Source organism: Hemicordylus capensis, chromosome 2 (genome assembly GCF_027244095.1).
Source record: "Hemicordylus capensis ecotype Gifberg chromosome 2, rHemCap1.1.pri, whole genome shotgun sequence".
NCBI classification, from domain to species: Eukaryota; Metazoa; Chordata; class Lepidosauria; order Squamata; family Cordylidae; genus Hemicordylus; species Hemicordylus capensis.
In genome coordinates, this window is record NC_069658.1 from 425413729 (window position 1) to 425437121 (window position 23393).

Consider the following 23393-nt stretch of genomic DNA (forward strand, 5'->3'; position numbering starts at 1 on the left):
GAGGGCAACCAAGATGATCAGGGGCCTAGAACACCTTTCTTATGAGGCAAGACTACAACACCTGGGGCTTTTTAGCTTAGAAAAAAGACGACTGCGGGGAGACCTGATAGAGGTCTATAAAATCATGCATGGTTTGGAGAGAGAGAAATTCTTTTCCCTCTCACACAACACTAGAACCAGGGGTCACTCCATGAAATTGATTGCCAGGAAGTCTAGGACCAACAAACGGAAGTACTTTTTCACACAACACGTGATCCACTTGTGGAACTCTCTGCCACAGGACGTAGTGACAGCCAACAACCTGGATGGCTTTAAGAGGGATTTGGATAACTTCATGGAGGAGAGGTCCATCAATGGCTACTAGTTGGAGGGCTGTGGGCCACCTCCAGTCTCAAAAAGCAGGATGGCTCTGAGAACCAATTGCAGGGGAGTAACAGCAGGAGAGAGGGCACGCCCATACACTGTAGCACCTCCTTCTTCCTCTGGTGCCACCACAAATGATGCCCCGCCAACAGCAGCACCACTAGTATTTATTCATCCTCTTTCTCATCTGTTCTTTCTGTGCATGTACAGTGTTTTCACCACTGATTTACTGCCTGTGGGGCAGATAGTGACTCAGTGATGAAATCGGAACACTTTACAGCTGGGTAGGATGGCTTTTTGTCCACCCTCGGTAAAATGCAGGGGACAGAATCTAAACAGGGAGCGGCCGCCTCCCACACCATCATTCTCCCCTCCTCTGCCGCCCTTGCTTTTTGGAGTTTTTGCCAGATGGGAGCGTGAAGAGTTCTCCTGCCCTGCTTGAGCACCTCTCTGACTCCTGTCTAGGGTCATGAGAACAAGCCCAGTGCTTGGATGGCAAGACCACGCAACTCACCATTCTAGTGCGGGGATAATGACGGGAGCATCCGCTGTGGGGGAACCCTCGATCCGGCCCATGAGAATTATCTTTCCCATCTGAGACTGAAGATCAGATTTCGCCTGGGGGTTGACTGTGGGAAGTTTAAAAAGTTTTAAAATGCAAATTTGACCACAAAGTCCCCACGGTGACACCAATTACTGTACAAACCCATTGCTGCTGGGCGCGGGGGGGGGGGTGGCTACTGCAGCCTGAGGAGCCAAGCTGTGGATTCGGAGCCCAAAACCCTCAGGAGGGAAGATGTGTCTAGTGGTGGGCCATGAACCCTCCCTGGGCTCTCACCCAGGCTGTTCTGGAGGCTCTCCAGAGTGATCTCTCTTAATTAAGACTGAAAACCCCAGCCGAGGGAAAAGAACCGAAACTGTGCCAGGCAATTAGTTTAAAAGCCCTGTGGTTACAAATCAATAAAGGAGCAGTCTCTATCTTTTTTATCTTGTTTTTTAATGGCTTCTGCAGAAGAGGAGACTTTGGGGAGAGAACCAAACAAAAATAAGCACCACAGAGCCCTGTCCCAGCCTCAGGCACACACAGGCTCTGCAAAGATCAGACTGCCTGGGAGGTCTTCAGGTCCAGCCCTCTGCTCAGTGCAAGATGCGCTGCTCAGTGCCAGAAACTCCTATAGCATCCCCGACCCCGTTTCTTGGAATTCCGCCAGTCTGATGTTACTATCCTTATGCTGTCAACGTACGTTTTTGTACACGCTTTTGTGCAGCAATTGTGCAACTGGCGGGCTCTGCCTCCCCAGCCACTATTTTGTGACTGGCTTGATTTGCTCAAGCTGCTTTTTCATGTTGGCAGCAACCAAGACTCTGGCCACAAAAAAAAAAAAAAAAAAAAAGGTAGCTTCCTGGAGCCTTAAGTCTGCCCAGCCTTCTGTACAATCACCCCAAGACCGCAGGAGCAGAGACAGCAAAGGGTCTGAGCTGAAACTCAGCCCAGAAGGTGCAGCAGCACATGGTAGAACAATTTCCTTCTAGCCCTGAGCCCTACTCAGGAGGAACAACTGAGCAACACAAGCTATATCACCTCTTGCTTGCTGGCTGGATGTTGCTGGTGCAATGCTTCTTCTGCCCTGCAAAACAGGAGCCAGGGAAGTGAAATGATGGTTGGGGAGAGAGGAGACGAGGGGAGCAGACTGGAATACAAAAGTATGCTTGTGTGGTGGTGTTTCTGACATTCATGAAATCCCTGTATCATAAGCAGTAAAATATTCAGTGTTTCTTTGACATGGTCTCTGTTCACACGTTGGGTATTCACACCAGCGCAATAGCCTGTTCTAGAACCTTCCAAGCTTTCCCCTCTGCTAGCTTTTTGGCAGTAGCTCCTCCCCTTTCTCCGTTGCTGGTGCCTCTTTCCCCTCAGTTCTTCATTGTCCACTGAAGGATTAACAGCTTGCTCTCAGTGCCTTCTATTTCTACAAAACAAAACAAACAAAAACCCCTCTGCTTTTATTTCTTCTAATTTTTGCTTATTTGTTTATCTATCTATCATATTTTTATACTGCCTGATATGTACATCTCTAGGCAGTGTACAAAATTTAAAATATTTAAAAGTCAACACAGATTAAAATACACAACACAATAAAAACAATAGCAGAAAACAGTTATTAAAACAATTAAAATTAATTCTAATTAAAAGCTTGCAAGAACAGGAGAGTCTTGAGGGTCTTCCTGAAAACAAACAGAGAAAGAGATGCTCTTATTTCAGCAGGGAGCATATTCTAAAGCCCCAGGGCAGCCACAAAGAAAGCCCGGTCCTGGGTCGCCACCAAATGAGCCAGTGGCAACCGTAACTGGACCTCTCCAGAAGACTGTAACAGGCAGCAGGGTTTATGACAAAGGAGGCACTCTCTTAAATAGCCTAGACCCAAGCCATTACGGGCTTTATAGGTAATAACCAGCACTTTGTATTTCACCCAGAAACATATTGGCAGCCTGTGCAGTTCTTTTAAAACCGGTGTTATGTGGTCCCTTTGTGTTGTCCCAGAAACCAATCCGGCTGCTGCATTCTGTACCAATTGTAGTTTCCAGACTACATACAAAGGCAGCCCCACGTAGAGCGGATTACAGTAGTCAAGCCTGGAGGTTACCAGCATATGTACCATTGTTTTAAGGTCATTCGGCTCTAGAAATGGACGTCGCTGATGTATCAGCTGGAGCTGATAAAAAGCGCTCCTGGCCACTGCCTCAACCTGAGAAACCAGGGATAACTTTGGGTCCATGAGAACTCCCAAGCTACGTACCTGATCTCTCAGGGGGAGTTTAACCCTGTCCAGAACAGGCAGATCTAAACCATTTCTCAGGCCCTGGCCCCCCACAGTAATCTCTCAGGCCCTGCCCCCTTCCACGGTCTTCTCTAATTCTTCTTATTTTAGTTGCTTAGTTATATTTTCCAATCTATCACCGTTTGCGTTTTTCTTTTCTCCTAACATCACCTTCCCCCCCCCTTCATGTCCTCAGGGGAGGAGAGTATTTAAAAAACAAACTCTCCCCCCCCATTTTTGTATGGCCCTTTTGTGGGAACTTGTTGCCAAGGATCCTTGTATGGCCACTTGTAATGACAAGCTGGCCAGCTGCCTAGCAGCTGGGTACCACTCTCTTCAGAAGGGACAGGGGAGCTGCCGGACGCAGTCCGACAGAAACAGAGACAGAGCGTAATCCAAATACGTTACCAAAAGTCAGCACCGGGAATTCCACAGATGTCAGGATCAGGGGTGAACACAATCGTAGTCAGTCCAAGCAAACAGGCTCGGTTCCAAGGTCAAGGTTGTTCATGGTCAGGGCTGGTCTCCATGGATGTTGTTTCCAGCACAGATCCAGCTCTCAGGCCACTCTAAATCAGCTATGTGCTGAGAGTCCCGCCCATCACTGCAGCTGAGCCTTGTCAGGGAGATGCAGCCGGGTCAGAGCTGCAATGCCTTTTCCTTCTGGCCAGCCTTCCCAACCTGCGGCATCCCTCCCTTTGAGCCTGTACTCTGGCCAAACGTTGCTGCTGGGGATCTGGGACAGGCACCTTGACTTCAGGAGCCTCAGAGGCTTTATCAAGAGGAGGAAGGGAAGGAGACAGAAGGGCCTGCAAGCCTGTCAGCCCCGGCTCTACTATGTCAACCGGAGTCTCAACCTGCTCCCCCTGCTCTGAGTCTTCATCTGAGGAATCCTCCTCCACAACCCCCATGTGGGTCATCACACCACCAAAGTAACCTTTAAGCGCTGTGTTGTTTGCTGAGCCAAATTCCCTTCCACCGATGGCCCTTTGCATTGTTTGTTGTGCCTGAGTGGACTCCTGTCATCACCACTGCCTTAGCTTTACAAAACAAGCCCGTAAAAATGGAGCACTGAGACTGATGTGCTCTGAAAATCACATTGAAAATCGAGCACTGAGGTCTCTGCTGTGGGGAAAGACCCCTATATCCACCCCTTCAGGGTTGACTAAGCTCTCGGCTGCGGCTGCTGGGGCCTCAGGGTCATCCAGGGATCCACTGAGTGACACCACATCATTTGCACCTGCATTGGTGCCACTGAAACCGACAACTTCCTCCTCTATACCAACTCTGGCACTGACATCGGAGGCACAGCCTGCACATGTAGATCTGACCCTGTCAGGTGATCTCGGGTCTGATGTAATTGTCTTCTTAGACCCTTTGGTTCCACCACATAAACTTTCACCAACCAGCACTTCCGCCCCAGTAAAACATCGTGCTGACGTCAGTACCAACCCCTCAGAAGAAGAAGAAGAAGAAGCAGAAGCAGAAGCAGAAGCAGAAGCAGCCGCCGGCTGTGCAGTGGACGCATCAGCCCCTTCTACTTCCAAGACTGTTAAAAGAACTGTTCTGGAGCACTGGTGGAACATCCCAAGACTACTTTGGGACTTGTGTGGGGCATTAGCAAGGCTATAGTGAACAGTCTGTTCATAGAATCAATTTGTGCAAAATTTTGGTCTGGAAAATGAAGAGGAGACAGAAATGTGGTGCAATCAGATTTATTTAAGGATTTAGGGGTATAGGAAGAAAAATATTGATCAAGTAGGCAATAAAATATTAACTAACGATGTTAATTTGGAATCTCACAAAGAGGGTTTTTAGCTTAAGGTTCAATTTATTACAGAATCAGCTCAAGGCTGTCTAGAGAAAGGGTCTGACTCTGAAGAGCTTTAGATTTACAGAGAAAAGAGAAGGGGGCTAGGAGAGTTAAGAAGCTAGGCAACTAGTAATACATAATCCAATATCTGTGAGTGTTTTGGTCACACTTGCAGGATAGTGTGCGTTGGTGGGTCTCCTCACCTATAGAAAAGGGACCTCCTATGGGCAACAAAAATCGAACCAACCCAGATCCAAGCCTATCACCTTACCAAAAGGACCTGACACTGTGGTCCCAAGAGTTGGAATGCACCTTCAACTCTTCTTGGAAGCATGGAAGCAAATCACTTCAGACCACTGGGTACTCACTGTCATTTGAATCAGCTACGCCACAGAGTTCAAGACTCACCCATGTGCCGTTCATGTCTATGCTACCCCACCCTCCACCTGTCGGAATTGGATACATTTCTCCACAAGGATACTACAGAGCCTGTACCATCTGGCTCCACAGGAGGGTTCTACTCCCCTTTCATCACTGCTCCCAAACACAACTCTGGTCTATGTCCCGTCCTCGACCTCCACAACCTCAATTCCTTCCTGCACTACAAAAAATTCCACATGCTCACAGTGAAAGACATTGTGACCCTTCTCACCAAAAACATCTGGTTTGCTTCCATAGATCTGAAGGATACTTACTATCATGTTTCCACCAGGGCACAACACCACAAGTTTCTCTGCTTCCAAGTAGGCTCCAAAGCATTCCCACCCTTCCAGCCTCATAGTGGCCTCACATGTATTTACAAAATGTATGGCCGTTGTGGTAGCCCATCTTCAGGAATGGGGCGTTGAGATTCTGCCATATCTGGACAATTGGCTCCTCACTGCCAATTCCAAGACTCTCTTGTTCAACAACCTAAACAACACCATCCATCTCTTGGAGCACCTTGGGCTTCAAATCAATTACAAGAAGTCCAATTTGTGGGTGTCCTCTTTGAATCCATTGCCATGAATACTTGTCTCCCCATCCTGCAACTTGCAAACTCCTTCACATGTGGCAGAACCTGCCCTGCCAGGAAGGTTCAGCAACTGTTGGGATACATGGCGTCAACCACCTCTGTTCTGCCCAATGTGAGACTGCATATGCACATTCTTCAGAGATGGTTCATAGACAGCTTTGACCCACAGCATGACAAACAGTCCAAGACAATGATCTTATCCAGGATGGTGCTATTGTCTCTTTGGTGATGGACTCTCAGAGAGAACCTAGAATGCAGAACTCAGTTTGAGTCCAATCTCCCTCTTCAAAGTCTCATGATGGAAGTGTCAGAATTGGGATAGGGAGCCCACTTCCTATTGCTAAGGATAAATGGCTTATGGAACAACCACAAAATGAGGCATCATATCAAATACCTTGAGCTCTTGGCCATCTTCAAGGTCCTCAGCAGGTTTCCCCCTCACCTCAGTCGGCGTCACATCCAGATTCACACCAACAACATCACCTCAAAAGCTTACATCAACAAGCAGGGAGGGATGGGATCGAAGTCTCTACTGCTCCTGACATTGAAACAGCGAGACTTGGCCCTAGCCCATCACATGCAACTATCTGCTCTTCACATACAGGGTCACAAGAATGTCCTTGCTGACACCCTCAGCAGGACATTATTGGATTCACACCAGTGGGCTCTGAACCGAACTTGCCTAGACGATCTCTTCAGCAGATGGAACACTCTGATGATTGACCTTTTTACCTCTGAGGACAATTGCCAATGCTCTCGCTACAGCTCTAGAACAGGCAGGGGTCCGAACTACATGGGGGACACCACAACTGTTTTCTTTCTTTCCTCCCATACATCTTCTTCTGTGGGTCATCCAAAAGATTTGCTGGAACAGGTCCTCAGCGATCCTGATAGTTCCCTGGTGGCTGTGCAGGCCGTGGTTTCCCTACTTGCATCTATGAGCAAAAGGGGATGGTTCCACTTACCTTACAGTCCTCATCTGCTCAGCCAACAACAAGGACAGATCCTTCACCCAGATGTGCAGAACCTTCACCTAACAGCCTGGTACATCCTTCCATAACTGACACACATATTTTGGAAATACTGAACACCTCTAGCAATCCTGCAACAAGGAGAACATATAAGTTCAAATGGAAATGCTTCCACTTCCATATGCAAGACAAAGATTTGAACTGCTGCACTGCATCCATTAACCATCTGCTTGCCTACCTGCTCCACCTGAAGTTCTTGGGCCTTATGCTGTCTTTGATATATGTGCACTTGGCAGCCATCTCCTTCTATTGGTCAAAGGACCTTCCCTGTTCCAGGATCCAGTGGTGAAACAGTTCCTCAAGGGCCTAGCCCACATCTAGCCCGGACCCACCACATCCTGTCCCACTTGTCCTGTCTCAGCTTACCAGGAAACCATTTGAGCCCTTGGCGACTGGTGACTTATGCCCACTTACCTGGAAGACAGCATTCCTCGTAGCAATTACATCAGTACATAGAATGAATGAGCTTTGAGCACTTAGCGTAGATAAACCTTACCTTGTCTTCCTCCGGGGCAAAATTCTGCTACAGCTGGTTACTGACTTTCTACCTAAGGTGGCCTCTGCTTTTCACAGGTCTCAAATATTTGCCTTGCCAGTCTTGCCCATGGAAATGACATTACACTTCCTAGACATCAAAAGGACACTTTCCTTCTACATACATAGGATGGCTGACATCAGAAAAAGTCCATACCTGTGTGCAGGGGTGTAGCAAGGTTGGAGTGGGCCCAGAGACAAGATTTTAAAATGCTCCCCCCCCCAAAGTCCAGGGCCTCCGCACACCCCAGGCCCCCAAGGATTTAAGTCTGATATTCCAAAATAAGTATGCTGCCTGCAAATACATTTCACTGAATACACACACACACGTCACAATATATAGTGATATACATTGAGTACTATACATTTGTATTACTTTTAATGCCTAGAACACACTAGAAAGATGAATTATTAAAATGGGCCCCTCGCTGCAGATTAGCAAAGGAGACTTTCAACCATGCAGGGTGAGCCTATGTTTGTTTTCTCAGAATTCTGAACAAATTCAGTCAAGTTTGATTCCAGGAGGTTTTTCACGGGAGGCTTTTAAAGCCCTTTAAGACACATCTCCTCTGGAATGGAGGTGCTGCATTCACATGTTGGCCAGATTTACCCTGAAGTCCCTGCAAGTTATTGGGGAGCAGTTCACACACAAGAAAAATAAAATAAAAGCACCACACATGCTTCACAGTTCTCACTCAGATCTTCTGGGTTGCAAAACAACTTGAACATAAGTGCATTTATAAATGAATGAATAAATAAATAAAATAAATAAAATACTGTTCCAGAAGTTTTTGCAATTTTCTGCCATGAAACAAGCCACTTATAGGACTTTTTAGATAGTTTTTTTTTAGTCAGCAAATTTTCCAAGCTGTTTCAAAATAAATATTCAGAGACTTCTCGGTCCCTCCCCTCCCCCATATCCAAGCCCTATGGCAAGCAGATCCCTATATATGGGGGGGGGGGGGGCGGGAAAGGTAACCACAAAAAGGAGTTCACACTCTACCTGGCAAATGCTGGTCTGGGTTAAGCAGGGCAGCAAGGGGTCTTCTGCTGCAGAGAGCAGTGGTGGCCACTCTGGCTGCCTCCTCCTTCCGGGCTTGCTTGGGCCCTACTCGAGTTCAGGCTTCACTGCGGCCTACACGAGGCCTCCGTGGAAGCCCCGCCCACCCGCCGATCAGCTGATTGGCGGGAGAAAAGGAGCTCTTTGCAGCTTGCCTGCTGCCTGGATTGCAGCCAGCAGAACAAGCAGGAGAGACAGCGAAGAGGGCAAGTGGCTGAGAGGCTATGGGGCTGGGCAGGGGGCAATGGGGAGTCACGTGAGGTGCCTCTGGGGGGCCCCTCCAGGCAGTGGGGCCCCCAGACAACTGTCTCCCCTTGCCCTATCATTGTTACGCGCCTGCCTGTGTGTTTGGTATTGTTTGGTGGGGAGCAACTACATTTGGAAGATAAGTGAATGTTGATATGATATGAATTGTTATTCCTCCGTTCAGGTTGAAATCTGATGAAATAACACTGGTTGTTATGAAACAGAATCCTTGTATAAAATTGGCAGCACAAGGAAATATCTGGAAAGTCTGTTATTCTTAAAAATACATGTTTGGATGCAAAAAACCTTGAGGTCTTGGGAATATTGAACACATAAGAGTAATGAAGTTTGGAAGATTTAGAATCACCTTCATTCCAATGGAACTGTGAATGGGAATGTGTTGCTGTACAATGAGAAGAGTTCTTTTCACCTTACCCAGTTGGTGTTGATGAACCTTGCTTGTGGAGTATCTGGATTATAAAGATAAAGAACTGTTTTGATCACAGTTTTGATCATAGTTGAAGTGCTATAGAGGATTATATATGTTCTGTAAGATCTTTTGCAACATTTGTATGTATTTAATTTCATAGAGTTGGTGTGTTATTTCTGCTCAGATACATGTACCATATAAAATTGGGGGTTGGTTTTTTTGAACATTCCAGTTCCAGTTCATTTAGTCATGTTGTGCTATTCATCTATCTGGAGACTATTAAACTAGCATACCAACTTGCTCGTCAGCCACTCCCTGCTCCAGTCAGCGCACACTCTACGAGGGCACTAGCAGCTTCGATGGCTTCCGAGGCCAACCTGCCTCTAGACTCCATTTGTCAGTCAGCAACTTGGGCTATGCCACACTCCTTCATATCGCATTATGCTCTTCACATTTAGAGCAAGGCCTTTGGAGGGACAGTACTGAAATCTGTCTTTCAGTGACTGCCTCCCGCCTCCAGGTAAGTGAGCTTGTGATGTGCCCAATGTGTGAATAACAGAGACCACATAGAAGAACACCACCCTACCTCCCCTCTGCAGTATCTTTTCAGGTCGGCGGACTCCTGAACTGAGGGGAAAGACGCACCCGCACTGGAGAAGGGGGAGGAGCCACTGCCAAAAAGCTAGCAGAGGGGGGAGCTTGGAAGCTTCTGAAACAGGCTATCACATGGGCACAAATACCCAATGTGTGAATGAACAGATGACCACTAGAAAAACCTCAGTTACAAGTAAGCAACCTGTTGTTATCTGCCTCAGTAGAGGAGAGTAGGTGGGATCTGATCTCAGGTTTCTCTATAGAGCTATCCACATGTTATGCTGTACATGCATACAATCTGCATACAGTGTACGCAGGTTGTCGATCTGTGCACTCATACAATTATTTACAGCCATTCACATGAAAACAGTATGCATGTACAAAGGCATGCTCTGTACTAACCAAGGGGCTTTTTTCTCCCTTCCCATTCAGCGCATGAGAGCCTCCGGCCCCCCACCTCGCAACTGGAAGGGAATTGGCATATCCATGCTGGTGGTGGCTATGCTGGCTTCTGTGATCATTGTGGCTATCCTGATGCTCACACCAGGTGAGAATATAATGGCAGCAGGCTTTCATTGACGGTAACTTGATGGGTGTACTTCTTTGCCCTCTGGTGATTAAAAAGGATGTATATATCTCCTTATATTATACCATATATATATATACCCACACACACATAATATGGTTGGGTTGTTTGTTTTTGTTTGTTTGTTTTTGCAAGAATGGGATGTTGAGCAGAAGTCCAAGACTTTCTTGAGAGATTAAGGCTAGGAGTAGATATGTCCCAGCTGCCATCAAGGTTTTTCAAGCCAAGGTTATTCCACAGCTTCTTTATGGATCTCAGATCTGTATATACAGTGATTTCCGTCCACTTGAGAGGGTCCAGTCTAAATTCCTTTGGTCTATCCTTTCAACCCCCTGCTGTGTGTCAAATGCCATGTTGCATTTGGAAGCGGGCTTGTCAAACTTGGAGTCCTGTGCCTGGACTTATTTCTTCAACTTTTGGTTGAAATTGATTTATTCCCCTTCTGGCCTGGCTCCCCTAATTTTTAAGGATGAACATCCCTCTGATAGGATGCATCTAATTACTGAAAAGCTAAAATCATATGGGTTGTCAATGGAATATCTTCTCCCTCTGGGCTATGATAACGCTATGGTGATCCTTAAAAGGTGTATTATTGATATGAAACACCAGACAGGCTTGAGCCAGGCACCAAGCCTCACAAGACTTGGAGCTATCAGGCCCTCACAAAAACCAACTAAATACCTGTATGACCTGATATATCCAGCGCACAGAAGATCCCTGACATTGGCGCGACTGGATGTACTGCCCTCTGCAGTAATATTATTATTATTATTATTATTATTATTATTATTATTATTAATTCAATTTCTATACTGCCCTTCCAAAAATGGCTCAGGGCGGTTTACAAAGAGAAATAAAACAAATAAGATGGCTAGAGGGTACTAGAGGGTAGGTATAGGAGAGTTCCCCATTTGGAGAGACTGTGCCCTTGTGGAAGTGGGAATATTGAGACGGTTGGCCATGTGCTTCTGTATTGTTCTTTCTACTGTGAGCTGCCTTGCAAATATATTGCTCCTCTCATTCTTAGAAACCCCCTTTAATTCGGATGAATTTTATTTAAACTTATTTCTTTCTGATAAGCACTTATGTCTCGCAGTAGCCAAATTCTGTATGGCTGCGATCAAAATCTGCTCATGATGTGTCAGAAACAGTCAATTTCAGTCGTCCCTTCTTTTTCTTTCTTTTAAATTTTGTTCTATCCTATACTTTTTTATCTCCATCTTCTATGTAACAGATTCTACATGTGTATATGCATGTATGTGTTTACACTGATATCTACCCTTAAAGTTTATTTTATTTGGATTGTGTATTCGACCAAAGATTACAATAAAGTGAACTGAACTGAAAAACTGAACTGAACTGAGAGATTAAGGGTGCATACAGGCATCTGTACAAACAGGCAGGACCATTGACAGAGGGGGCAAAACAGAACCTCCCAGACCAGGCCTGGAGGCAGCAAGGAGCATAGAAGGGAGGCACTACCCCACTTGCCCACACATGCCTGCCCACCAATGCCACCTCTCCTGCAGGGCCAGGCCGACTTCCCTCCAACTTTGTTCTTCAAATGACACACGGACTTGCCTCCACAGCAATTGATTTCTTTGATAGTTTGGCCCCTCCTCCATGCTTCTAGGAGGTTGTCTATCCTTGGAAAGGGGGGGTTGTTTAAAGTTGTGTGTGTGTGTGTGTGTGTGTGTGTGTATATATATATAATACACACACAAAGTTGTTTGTTTTTAAGCTGAAACTATGCTCTGGAGAGAAGAAGGGGAGGGTGCTTTGTACTATCACAGGCATGCAGCCAGTCTACATACTTGCACAGCCCCTTCTACTTCAGACTGACATAACTTGACATAACTGAACTCAGTCCTCAAGAAAAGATTGGAAGAGTGACCACCACATGGGGAGGGCACTTTCCAGAGTGGAGCAGCTCCTGTCTTTGTTTTCCTCTACTATCCCCAACGGGCCCATAAATGGGTGTGGCAGGGGAAAGAAGCGTACTACTGGCCAGCTGGTGATTCTTGCCTGTCTCTGTCTAGAAGACTTCCCAGTGGGCTTCCGCTCCCCATTGACTCTTGCTGACCTCGAAAGTGAGGAATTCCAGGTCCACCATCTTCAGCTCCGTTGGGTGACAGGTGAGCCAGGAAGCAGAATGTCTTGGTTATTTTCCTAGTTCTTATTGGCCCTAGGCAATTTCCCTTCCTTTTTCTACATGTCTGCTTGCCACACATGTAGCAGCAGAGGCCAACCTGTGTGTAAGATAAGTAACAGATACCTGAAACAACCTCTGATCAAAAGGCCCACTTAGGAGCTCAGCTTGCTTTCCTTTATTTGCACAGATGATGAGCTCGTGGCACTAAGCGATGCAGGGACTATGATGAAGTGGCACATACCCCAAAAGAATGGCACCCTGTTGGTGGAAGACAGAGAGTTGGTAAGAGTAGGTGCTTGCACTGTCCTGCTGCTAACCTCAAGGCCTCAGTTATTATGCGGAGGTCTTTGGGAGCAAAATAACTGAGCTCGGTTTATCTGAAATATGCATGCCTGCAATCCATTGTTACCCACCTCCCTCCTCCTGGAGAACTGGAATGTGAAAAGTTCCTTATCCGTTCTCCCACAACAAAAAGGGACAAGTTGTCAAGGAATAAAGAGACCAAACCCACAGAGGTCATAAGAACATAAGAACAGCCCTGCTGGATCAGGCCCAAGGCCCATCTAGTCCAGCATCCTGTTTCACAAAGTGGCCAACCAGATGCCTCTGGGAAGCCCACAGGCAGGAGTTGAGGGCGTGCCCTCTCTCCTGCCATTACTCCCCTGCAACTGGTACTCAGAGGCATCCTCTGAGAGGCAACAGTCAATAGAGGCAATAGTCAATGCCACTATTGTCACCTAGGCCAGGGATTCTCAACCTTGGGTCCCCAGATGTTGTTGGACTTCAACTCCCATAATCCCTAACCAAAGGCCACTGGGGATTATGGGAGTTGAAGTCCAACAACATCTGGAGACCCAAGATTGAGAATCCCTGGCTTAGGCTATTTCCCAGCCTGAACAGAAAGCTTTATAAACCCTTCCTGATGAGAAGAGCCAATGGCCAGAATGTGTAGCTACTACCAGGGATCCTTTTACTGCCATGGGAAATGCTCCAACCTTTAGTCTGGGAAGCTCACACATGACACAGATTTCCTGGCTCTAACCTTAAAAGTAGCTTCTGAGAGGAGAGCTCATTGGGGTTGGGCCCATCTAGGGCAGGGGAGGCTAACCCTGAGGCTCTCCAACTCTTGTAATCCCCAGCTGTAGGGTTGACAACATTTCATTGCCAAAATGAGGGACACACGTTTGGGCGGGCTGGGGGTGGATGCAGTGGTAATCAAGAGCCTGAGTATCAATGATGTATATGTTATTAAATTATATGCTATTGAATAATGAATTATTGAATTATTTATAATAATTTATATTTATTATAATAATATTGAATTATTATTTAGAACATATTCAAGTTATACTACTTTTCAACCAAAAACTTCTCAAAATAGTTTACATAGCAAAAGGAAGAAAATGGCTCCCTGCAAGTATTTTACACTTCATGATAGATATTCTGTAAACTGTTCTGGTCACTGTTGCAGAAGCACATGGGGGTGGCGGAGAGTGGAGGGGACGGTCATAAAGTTCTTAAAATAAATAATGTTAAGAAGGAAGGTGGGAGTCAAAACCATGCATCACCCAGAAAACTACAAGCAGATCCCTATCTACCTGTTGCTCACCTGGGCCTAACTATTCCCCAGAGCAAGGATAGCCAACCTGGGACTCTCCAGCTGAAGCTGGACTATCATTGCCATCACCCTGAGCCACAACAGCTGGGAATGATGGGAGCAATAGTCCAGCAATAACAAAAGACCCCCAAGTTGGCTACACCACAGTCAATGATTTGTAGGAGCTCTTTTCGCCTCCAGGAGTCATTATTACACCCATAGGAAGCTCCAGGTAAATTAGCAGCAGTTGCTCTCCGTGTTTTTGCTGGACTCAACAGCAATGCATTTGTAACAACGACAACAACAAAACAGCTCAAGCCCCATGATTACACAAAGGTTTTTGTTCACAGACCATCCCACTTAGACATAGAGCAAGCTTCAGGTGAAAAATTAAGAGAATCCTCCAGGTTTATACACAGTCAGAGCCAGAAGCGGTGAGTCAGTTAGCAGGAGTCTGTGGGGTTTTTTTTACATTTGAGAAGTAAATGCTTAGCCACTTGCAAGATATAAATAAACTCAGGCAATTGAACCTGCAAGTTTGCAGAGCAACTGGGGCTTCTTCTGTGAACTTTGTTGTTTCTTTCACATTATAATATGGACTTCACTTGGACTTCAAAGGGCTCGATACAAATGCACTGAGGGGTGAGAGATATCCCCAGGCTCTGCCAATAATACGGGAAAAACAGCTTCCCATAAGGGACAAGAGACTTTTGTCTCAGATATGGGACTTCCCGCATAATACGGGACTGTTGGGACCTGGCACCGCTTTTTATTATGGCTGGGAAAGGTGGGAGTTGTAGTGCCACAACCACTGGAAAACCTCAGGCTAACCACCCATGATAGGACTTAGGAAAAAAAGCCTAATAACCAGAGGTTTACTCCAACAGCTTCTAAACTGGGAAGTGCCTTGTACCATTGCTGGAGGGAAGGAGGAACTAGCAACAAGCATGTGTTTCCATAAGGAGTAGGAATGAAATTTTTTACTCTGGAAATAAATTGGACTACACTTCAATGCACAATTTTAAAAAAACCTCAAACTGTGTGTGAAGTGCTCCCCAATATCTCGCAGGGACTTCAGGGTGAATCTGGCTGATATGTGAATCCACTCCCTCCATTCCAGAGGGGGTGCGAGCTAAAAGCCCTGTATGAGAAACGCCCAGGTTCCACAGAAACCAGAGCCAGAAAGCAGGCCTTTCTAGAAACAACCAGCCAACTACCAGGTGTGGCAAAATGGACCAGGAGCACCTATCAAACTCAGGAGTTTCAAAACTGAGCACGGTGGCAAAGATGGGTGCCATATAATATTTTGCCTGAGTCCGGTGCTGTGGATAAACCACCAGCTCCCTGTACCATCAGGGCTCATAGTCAGAAGAGACTGCTTCAGACATTTCCAGCTAAGACATTCACACAACAGTCTTCCATCTTCCTGATCCAGGGAGTTAGGTGACCCTAGAGAGCCACTTCAGTGCCACTCTCTGATATAAAGTCCCCAGCATTGCTGCTTTCCCTCAGCTTGGGCAACAGTTGAGGGAAGACATCAGACATCTGTGCAGCCAGACCATTGGTCTTCACCCCGTGTGCTACCTGCCCAAGTTACTTGTCCAGCCTCGGGCTGGAGTCCCTGGCAGCCTGGGAGATCAGTGCATTTAAGATTCACCCAAGGAAGAGGTGCAGTCGCCCCAGCACGAAGCCTCCTCTGCCATCCAGCCAGCCCTACTGTCCTCACCCTCTCTTTTCTGTTCTGCAGCATTTCTTGAAAGCGTCCCAGTTCCAAGTGTCACCAGACCTCCAGTTCCTGCTTTTGGCTTGTGATGTTCAGCAGGTAAGTTGTAAGAGACCAGAGTTCCTTCCAGGCTGGTCCACTTCCTCACCCGGGTGTTTTCCAGATTACACGCTGCAACAGATTTATAGCGTGTCTGCACAGCGCATTGTGTGTGCTCTTTGGGGTGCAACGTGGCACGACGCATCCCAGCACCCCAACCCACCTACCGGTAATCGTCTGGGTGGGCTGAAGAGGGAACCCTGGATCTTCAGTGGGGAGGTGAGCTTTTTAAGGGTTCCTCCCTGCTATCCCTCTTGCTCTTTCTCACTGCTAGTGAGAAAGGGCTCAGGGAGTTTATTAAGCAGGGTTATTTGCACCTCTCTAGGTAGGGCTCTAAACACAGACCTGCAACAGTTTCCTAGTTCAAGGAATTGGCAATGGTGGGGGGCAATTCTGACACTGGGCTGTATTTAAAGAGACGTGGCATAATTTCTGAAATGCTGGGATTGAACCTTCCTAACTCTAAATCAGTCAAACTCATGCAGTACCCATCCACCAAATCTTCCCAAGGGAAATCTGATTAATGTGGAAGTTTGTCTCCCTTACTATTCTATTGCTAGTAGTGGCAGCCCAGAAGAAAGGGGGGGAAAGGAGGCTGATATCCCAGTGTGTTCATCCTCTAATTTCTTCTTCCATTTCCTTTCTGGTACACAGGTTTTCCACTTCTCTTTCTCAGCTCGCTACCTGATCTATAACTTGGGCACCAGGTAAGAACTACATAGTTAGAACTGTAAGTTCTTGAGTACTCATCATACAGAACAATTCCAGGCATACACAGAGTTCTTAACAAAGCATTTCCACTGAAGAACAAACAAGTAAAGATAGCAGATGCGTGGCAGATTCAACTTGCTCCAGTAAAGTGAAACCAATTGGCAGATTCACTACCCAGTTCAAACATATCTAACAAGAACCATGTCATAGGATGCATTTTTTCAAACTAAAACAAACGTTGATTTATTTAAATGCATTTTGCCCAATAATAATGCAGTTCACACAGTCCTCAACAGGGTAGGACAAATGTCCTATTCAGTTCTGCCTGGAATTATTCTATGTGTGCACTCCCAATTTTTGATTGTCTGCAAGGGAAAAGCAAGGTAGGAAGTGGAGGAAGTAATTGTGTGTGAGGCTTGCGCTGGGTAGGAGGGCTCCTTCCTACCCAGCAGCAGTACTCAGCTGTTGAATGAGATAGGAGGAAAAGCTCTCCTACCCAGCCCGAATCTCACACACAATCACTTCCTCTCCCTCCTACCTTGCTTTTCCCTTGCAGATGATAAAAAGCCGGCAGTACATACAGCTCCCAAACTTGAGTAGGACACTTGTCCTACCCTATTGAGGATCATGTGAACTTCCCTGACATATGCCTCACCTCTGTACAGTTTCTACAGACAGTAGCACACACATATATGCCTGAATGGACCTACAGTAGTAGGGTACACCCTTGCTTCTGAATCCCCTTCTGCCTGTGGGCCTAATCCTATAACCATTTCAGCTCAGGCCGAGACGGTGTTGATGTGTAGCCGCTTCAGTTCATGATGTGGGCATGCCTGCTTTGGCTTCTGGCATGCCAGCCCAAATCATCCCATGGCCCTGTTTAAACGAGATCCCCCCTCTATTATTATACCCAAAGAGAGACTGAGAGTAGGCATGGGACTCACAAGCTCCCTGATGTGTCCTTCCCCAGCTCCGTTCATTGTGGGGAGAAGTGCATGACTCACCCTAGACAACAAAAATGTATTCAAATATGGGGCAACAAAGTCAGCGGGTATAATCTGGAAGAGTAAGTGAGATCCTGTGGTCAAATAAATGTGGGCTTTCTAATTTGATCATTTGTTTCTTCCTATGGAGGGGGGTAGTATGGGGTAAGGTGAGGAAAGGGTAAGCTAGTCCAAGACCTGCTTCTGGCATGTCCATCACGTACAGTCCTGAAGGGGGAAATGGTGTGAACAGGGTGAAACATGTGGCATGTCAAATGCAGCACACCGCAACACACATGCTTTTCCCATGGCTCCCATAGACCAAAATGATTATCCTAAACTGAATTTTCAAACCCCTTGTTTCTTATACTACTTCTGTGGACAGGCTGAAGAGTTACCCTCCCCCACCCCCGGCTCTACACACACACACACACACACACACACACACACACACACACACACTACACAGAGGCAATCATTTCCCCTGTGCACACCCATCTCTTTCTGACCTTTTTAATTTTATAAAAATGTTGTTTACCATACTTGGTGGTGTTGGTGATTAAATGATGTTTATTTTTTATGCCTATAAAAGAACATTCAAAGAAAGAGCTCGTTAAAAATAAAAGATTCAAATAATCTTTTCAAAGATTCAGTACATCCTCCCTACTTTTCAGTAGGCTAGCAGCCAATTTGCTTATTACAGAGTTTCTGGATGGACATTACAGTCTATGTGTAGGAATTGATGTGAAATCCATTAGTAAATTACACCATGAAACTATCAAACATGTTGGTTTTTCACTCCATGACCAAATATCTGAGACTTCCCAGCAAGTACACATGAGGAATTTAAAACTTGCCTGAGAAACCACCACATACTGCACAATCAATACTCAGGGGTACTTACTGTGCTGGAGTTTTCTAATGTGAATCTGTCCTAAATAAACAAGATGCTGGTGTCATGGACAGAATCAACTAATTGAGCAGCAGCAATAACAAGGAGTAGAATTTGATGACCTCTCCTCCCCCTGGAAGTGCTCTGTGGTGCATGAAAATATATGCCTGAGGGACACAAAGCTCTCAGGGACATATTTTTGGGTGACATGGTATGCTTCTTGGGGAATGGGAGGTCATTGAAATTTGCCCCCCTCCAAAAGTGCTGCTTCTCTGTTAGGAACTTATCCACAACATTGGCACATCACACAGAGCCCCAGTGTTTCATTAGGTAGGATGGCAGCCAGGATGGCTGTGTTGACCCTCCTGGGTGCTTTCCAGCTAGCTGCTCAACAGCAACAAAATGCCTCCATTCAGGAAAGTCGCATTGAAAACATAAACAGCAGGGAGGAGCAGTCTTGCAGCAACTAACAACCTGAAAAAACAGCAACTTCCTTACGCTGGATTAAATTCGAGACAAAGCAGTGGCAATGTGAACAGCACCCTGCTGTCCACGTAGGGACTGTGGTGCCACAATGCAGGAAGTGTGAAAGCACACTTCCAAGATCTGACACGACCCTGGTGCAGCAGGGTCTAATCTGGAAAGCACCCAGGTTCAGAGGCAGTATGCTGCTGAATATTAGGTGCAGGGGAACAACAGGAGAGAATTGATGTCTTTGCACCATTCTTAAAGGCTACATGGAGGCATCTGGACCAAGGATGTCATTAGAGGTGGCCCATGGGTCATGGGCCCCCAATGAATGGCTAAGAGCCCCAAATATCATCAGCCACCTCCCTTTTAAATGACCCCTTCCAGAGAGGAAGGGCAGCAGAGGAGGTGACTGCACAGAGCATGGGAGAGAGTTCCTGGCCTCACCTCACTCTCTGCTGCTGCCCACTTCATAGGTGCCATAGTATAATAATATTAGAGACTTTTTCAAGTGTACGTAATTATTACTGGGGGCAGGGTATGATTTTATTTATTTAGTCATTCATTCATTCATTTGATTTATATACCACCCTTTCCAAAGTGGCTAAGGATGGTTTACACTAAAATTAAAAATACTTTATTAAAATCAAAAACCAATTAAAATCTGATTAAAATTACAATTAAAACTAAATATCATTAAAAGCCAGGCTAAAAAGATAGGTCTTTAAGGCTCTCCTTAAGACCTCCATGGAAGACAATCCACTTATATGCATGTAGAGCGTGTTCCACAACCTAGGGATGGCAACAGAGAAGGCCCTCTCCCAGGTCGCCACCCGATGAACTGGTGGCAGCTGAAGACAGACCCCTCCTGATGATCTCAATGAGTGGTGGATAGCTTGCAGAGACAGGCGCTCTCTCAGGTAACCCAGACCTAAGGCTTTCAAGGTAATAACCAGCACTTTGGACTTTGCCCAGAAACATATTGGCCGCTAGTGCAACTGTTTAAGAACAGGCATAATGTAGTCTCTCTGGGATAACCCAGACACAATTTAATTGTCAAAAGGAGAGCTGTGGCCCCTGGATCTTAAAGTCCTAAGTATATCCGTGTTTATAATAATATCTGCTTATTGTCGTGCCTTGGAACTTTATGTGTAAAAGACAAGTTGTTTAAGACTTGTTATCTTTATTTAAAGTTTAACTATACTTTAGTTATCTTTATACCTATCTTTATGTTATGTTTAAAAGATAAGCATAAAGATAAACTGTTTGTTGTCGCTTGTATCAGTAAGGGAGATGCTTATTTTATTCAAAAGGGGTAAGTAAGGCACTGAGGAGTACTCCTATTAAGCAGTATCCCTTCCCGTTTAAAATACCTGATTATTGTGGATGCTACTATGAGTGGGCCACTTATGCTTGCTCAGTCCACTGGGCAGCCCAAGCAATATATTTTTTAAAAAATATTATTTATCCTGCTTTTGCATGGATCTTCCAGTGCTCTCTGATCCAAGTTGCCGACCCAGTCAACCCTGCTTAGCTCAGCAACTCGGCCAACTCTAGCGCTTCTTCTAGGCCATACAACGGATCCCTGCCCAAAGAATCCTATTTCGACACAATGATCTCGTGTTTTCCCTTCTAGAGAAACCAGCAACCTAAATGTGCCCAAGGCAGATGCTACATATCTGCAGTATGCAGCCTGGGGAGTCAAGGATAACCAGCTGGTAGGTTCTGCATCTGCTGGTCTCTTAACACGTACAAGGGAGGATTTTCAACCTGGAGGGTCAGTTGTGTACTGCTGGTGTGTACACAACTGAACCTCCAGTATAAAACTGACCTGCCTATTAATACCTAAGCTGCAGACTTCAAGCAACGGATGATGAACTAGCCAAAGCCTTTGTCGATAGATCAGTGAGATCTGCTAACTTTAATCAATGGGGCTGCAACTGAAGGGCACACTGCTTCAGTGGCCGAATGTGCTCGTTTTGGTTCTGTTGTGCTAAAGTAATAAGAAATTAAAAAGGGAGATCTCTACTATTACTATCTTTACTGTTTATTTTTCCTTCTAGCAAGAATGATCGATTATATTTATTTGGGGGTGGGTGTTTTGGGGTTTTTTTGCATCTGATTATGTGTTTATGCTACAATAAATTGTTACATCTTAAAGGTATCACAAGAGAATTTGTTGTTTTTGCTTCAACATCCTAACACAAGGATAGCAAGCATGACTTGTCCCCATAGCTAAGCAGGGCCTGCCCTGGTTGCATCTGAATGGGAGACTTGATGTGTGAGCACTGCAAGATATTCCCCTTGGGATGAAAGAGCTGAAGGTTCCAAGTTCCCTCCCTGGCAGCATCTCCAAGATAGGGCTGAGAGAGATTCCTGCCTGCAGCCTTGGAGAAGCCACTGCCAGTCTGTGAAGACAAGACTGAGCTAGATAGGCCAATGGTCTGACTCAGTATATGGCAGTTTCCTATGTTTCCTAAGGGTCCCCTTGTGATAGTATGTGCACAAGGGGTATTTAGATGTTATTGGAGTGCAACTTCCATCATCCCCAGCCACCATGGCCAAAGGCCACATTGCTCAACTACAGTCTTCGGCCATTATGGCTAAGGAGGATGGGAGCTGTTGTCCTGCGACATCTGGGAACCCAAGGCTGCTGGGAACTTCTGTACCAACACAATGGCCCCTCTGGAAGTTATCCGATGGTGAAAGTCTGCAGCCGTATACTGACTAGGTTTGGGTTCAGCAACCTCTGGCAAGGCTCATCTGAATGTAGTACATTGTTTGTTTTCGATGATTGTAAAGGCAGCAACATGGGGCTCTGATTCAGTTTCCCTGTCTAGCAGTTGAAACTGGGCTACTATTTGTTTTCCCTGCCTGGCAGCTTTAGTTAGGATTTCATTAGTGAGCACGGTTGCCACTATAGCCAATCCTAAAGTAAAGTAAGGTGTGCCGTCAGGTCGATTTAGACTCCTGGCACCCACAGAGCCCTTTGGTTTTCTTTGGTAGAATTCAGGAGGGGTTTACTATTGCCTCCTCCTGTGCAGTCTGAGAGGATGCCTTTCAGCATCTTCCTATTTCGCTGCTGCCCGATATAGTACCAGTAGGGATTTGAACCGGCAACCTTCTGTTTGTTAGTCAAGCATTTCCCAGCTGCGCCACTTAAGGTAAGAGATCCCGTCAAGGGCCATCTCTAGTAGCAGGCATTTTGCTTGCCATGCTGCTCTTTGGATCTCCTCCCGGCTAGAGGCAGCCGCAGTTGAAACAGCTCTATTATAGATCACTGAGCTGCAGATCCATTTATCTAAGTGATTTCTCCCCATCCCAGGTGTTCATCCTGGAGAATGACATCTATTATCAACCAGATGTCTCCAGCCAGGCCAAGCGTATAACCACATCTGGACAGCAAGGAGTTGTCTTCAACGGGATTGCGGATTGGCTATATGAAGGTGAAGAGGGCTGGACAAGGCAGGGCCATGTTCAGGCTGCTGAGAGTTCTGGGGCAGTAGTAATTTCAGCAGCCTTCTGGGAGTGACATCCCCTTTGTGTTCCAGAAATACATAACGGAGTGATGTATTTATCTTGCTTCTTCTCTGTATTACAAATCTGTACAGTGGTCATTAATGCCATTTACCAGCAATTTATACCTTCTTCAGATCTTTTAAGAATTCATCAATGTATCAGCCAAGTTCAGTTGAATGAGAGTTAAATGAACCACTCTAAAGTGTGGTGAAGTGCAGTGTAGTTACGTCCTTTGTTGCCAGCAGGTGGTTATTGGTTTGCTTAGCTTTGATCTGATTAAAGAATGGCATTGGACAATCTGGCAGGGGTGTTGGAGGCTGCAGATGGTGGGAGTAGGAGGGGCTGGGTGGTTGCCCGGATATGCTCTGTTCTTAATCTAGTTCTAGTTGAAAGTCACAGAGAGATGTGGCCATTTCCAGGGGACATGGATCTCTGGTGGTCTCCTTTTTGCATTCTGTGTGCAAGTGTCCTATGAATCTAGCTAGGATAGGATAGGTGGATGGGTTAGATGGGTTAGAAATACCATTTTCTGCTTGGTACTCATGCCTGGCGTCCCTTGCTTTCAAGAGGAGATCCTGAAGTCCGCTAGTGCACACTGGTGTTCACCTGATGGTGTATGGCTAGCGTATCTTTCCATCAACAATTCTTTGGTGCCCAGGATGGAGCTGCCCCAGTTCCTGGGAGGAAACTACCCAGTCAGTCAGCACTATCCCTATCCCAAGGTGAGTGTTGCTTCCTTCTCCCAGGCAAGGGGAGGA

General features: G+C 46.0%; 1 protein-coding gene and 1 long non-coding RNA gene across 11 annotated transcripts in view; one reads left to right on the forward strand and one right to left on the reverse strand.

Annotated features, from left to right (window-relative positions):
• The window catches only part of LOC128346438 (inactive dipeptidyl peptidase 10-like), a 63473-nt gene that overhangs the window by 4019 nt on the left and 36061 nt on the right, over positions 1 to 23393 (forward strand). For 6 of the 10 annotated variants that reach the window (XR_008316964.1, XR_008316963.1, XR_008316965.1 and 3 more), the window contains exons 1-8: positions 10113 to 10452; positions 12531 to 12626; positions 12831 to 12925; positions 15988 to 16062; positions 16717 to 16769; positions 20753 to 20834; positions 22442 to 22562; positions 23203 to 23357. Coding sequence is in view for 7 of the 10 variants with exons in the window: in XM_053299755.1 (XP_053155730.1) it covers positions 10179 to 10452; positions 12531 to 12626; positions 12831 to 12925; positions 15988 to 16062; positions 16717 to 16769; positions 20753 to 20834; positions 22442 to 22562; positions 23203 to 23357 (951 nt within the window). In the remaining 3 variants the exon portion in view is untranslated. The other 4 variants (XM_053299761.1, XM_053299760.1, XM_053299756.1 and 1 more) reach the window with 4 other exon arrangements.
• On the reverse strand, positions 1350 to 8697 carry LOC128346440 (uncharacterized). The gene is made up of 3 exons (XR_008316966.1): positions 8579 to 8697; positions 6976 to 7112; positions 1350 to 2333 (listed from the first exon to the last, which is right to left on the reverse strand). It is a non-coding gene; the product is annotated as an uncharacterized LOC128346440 (long non-coding RNA).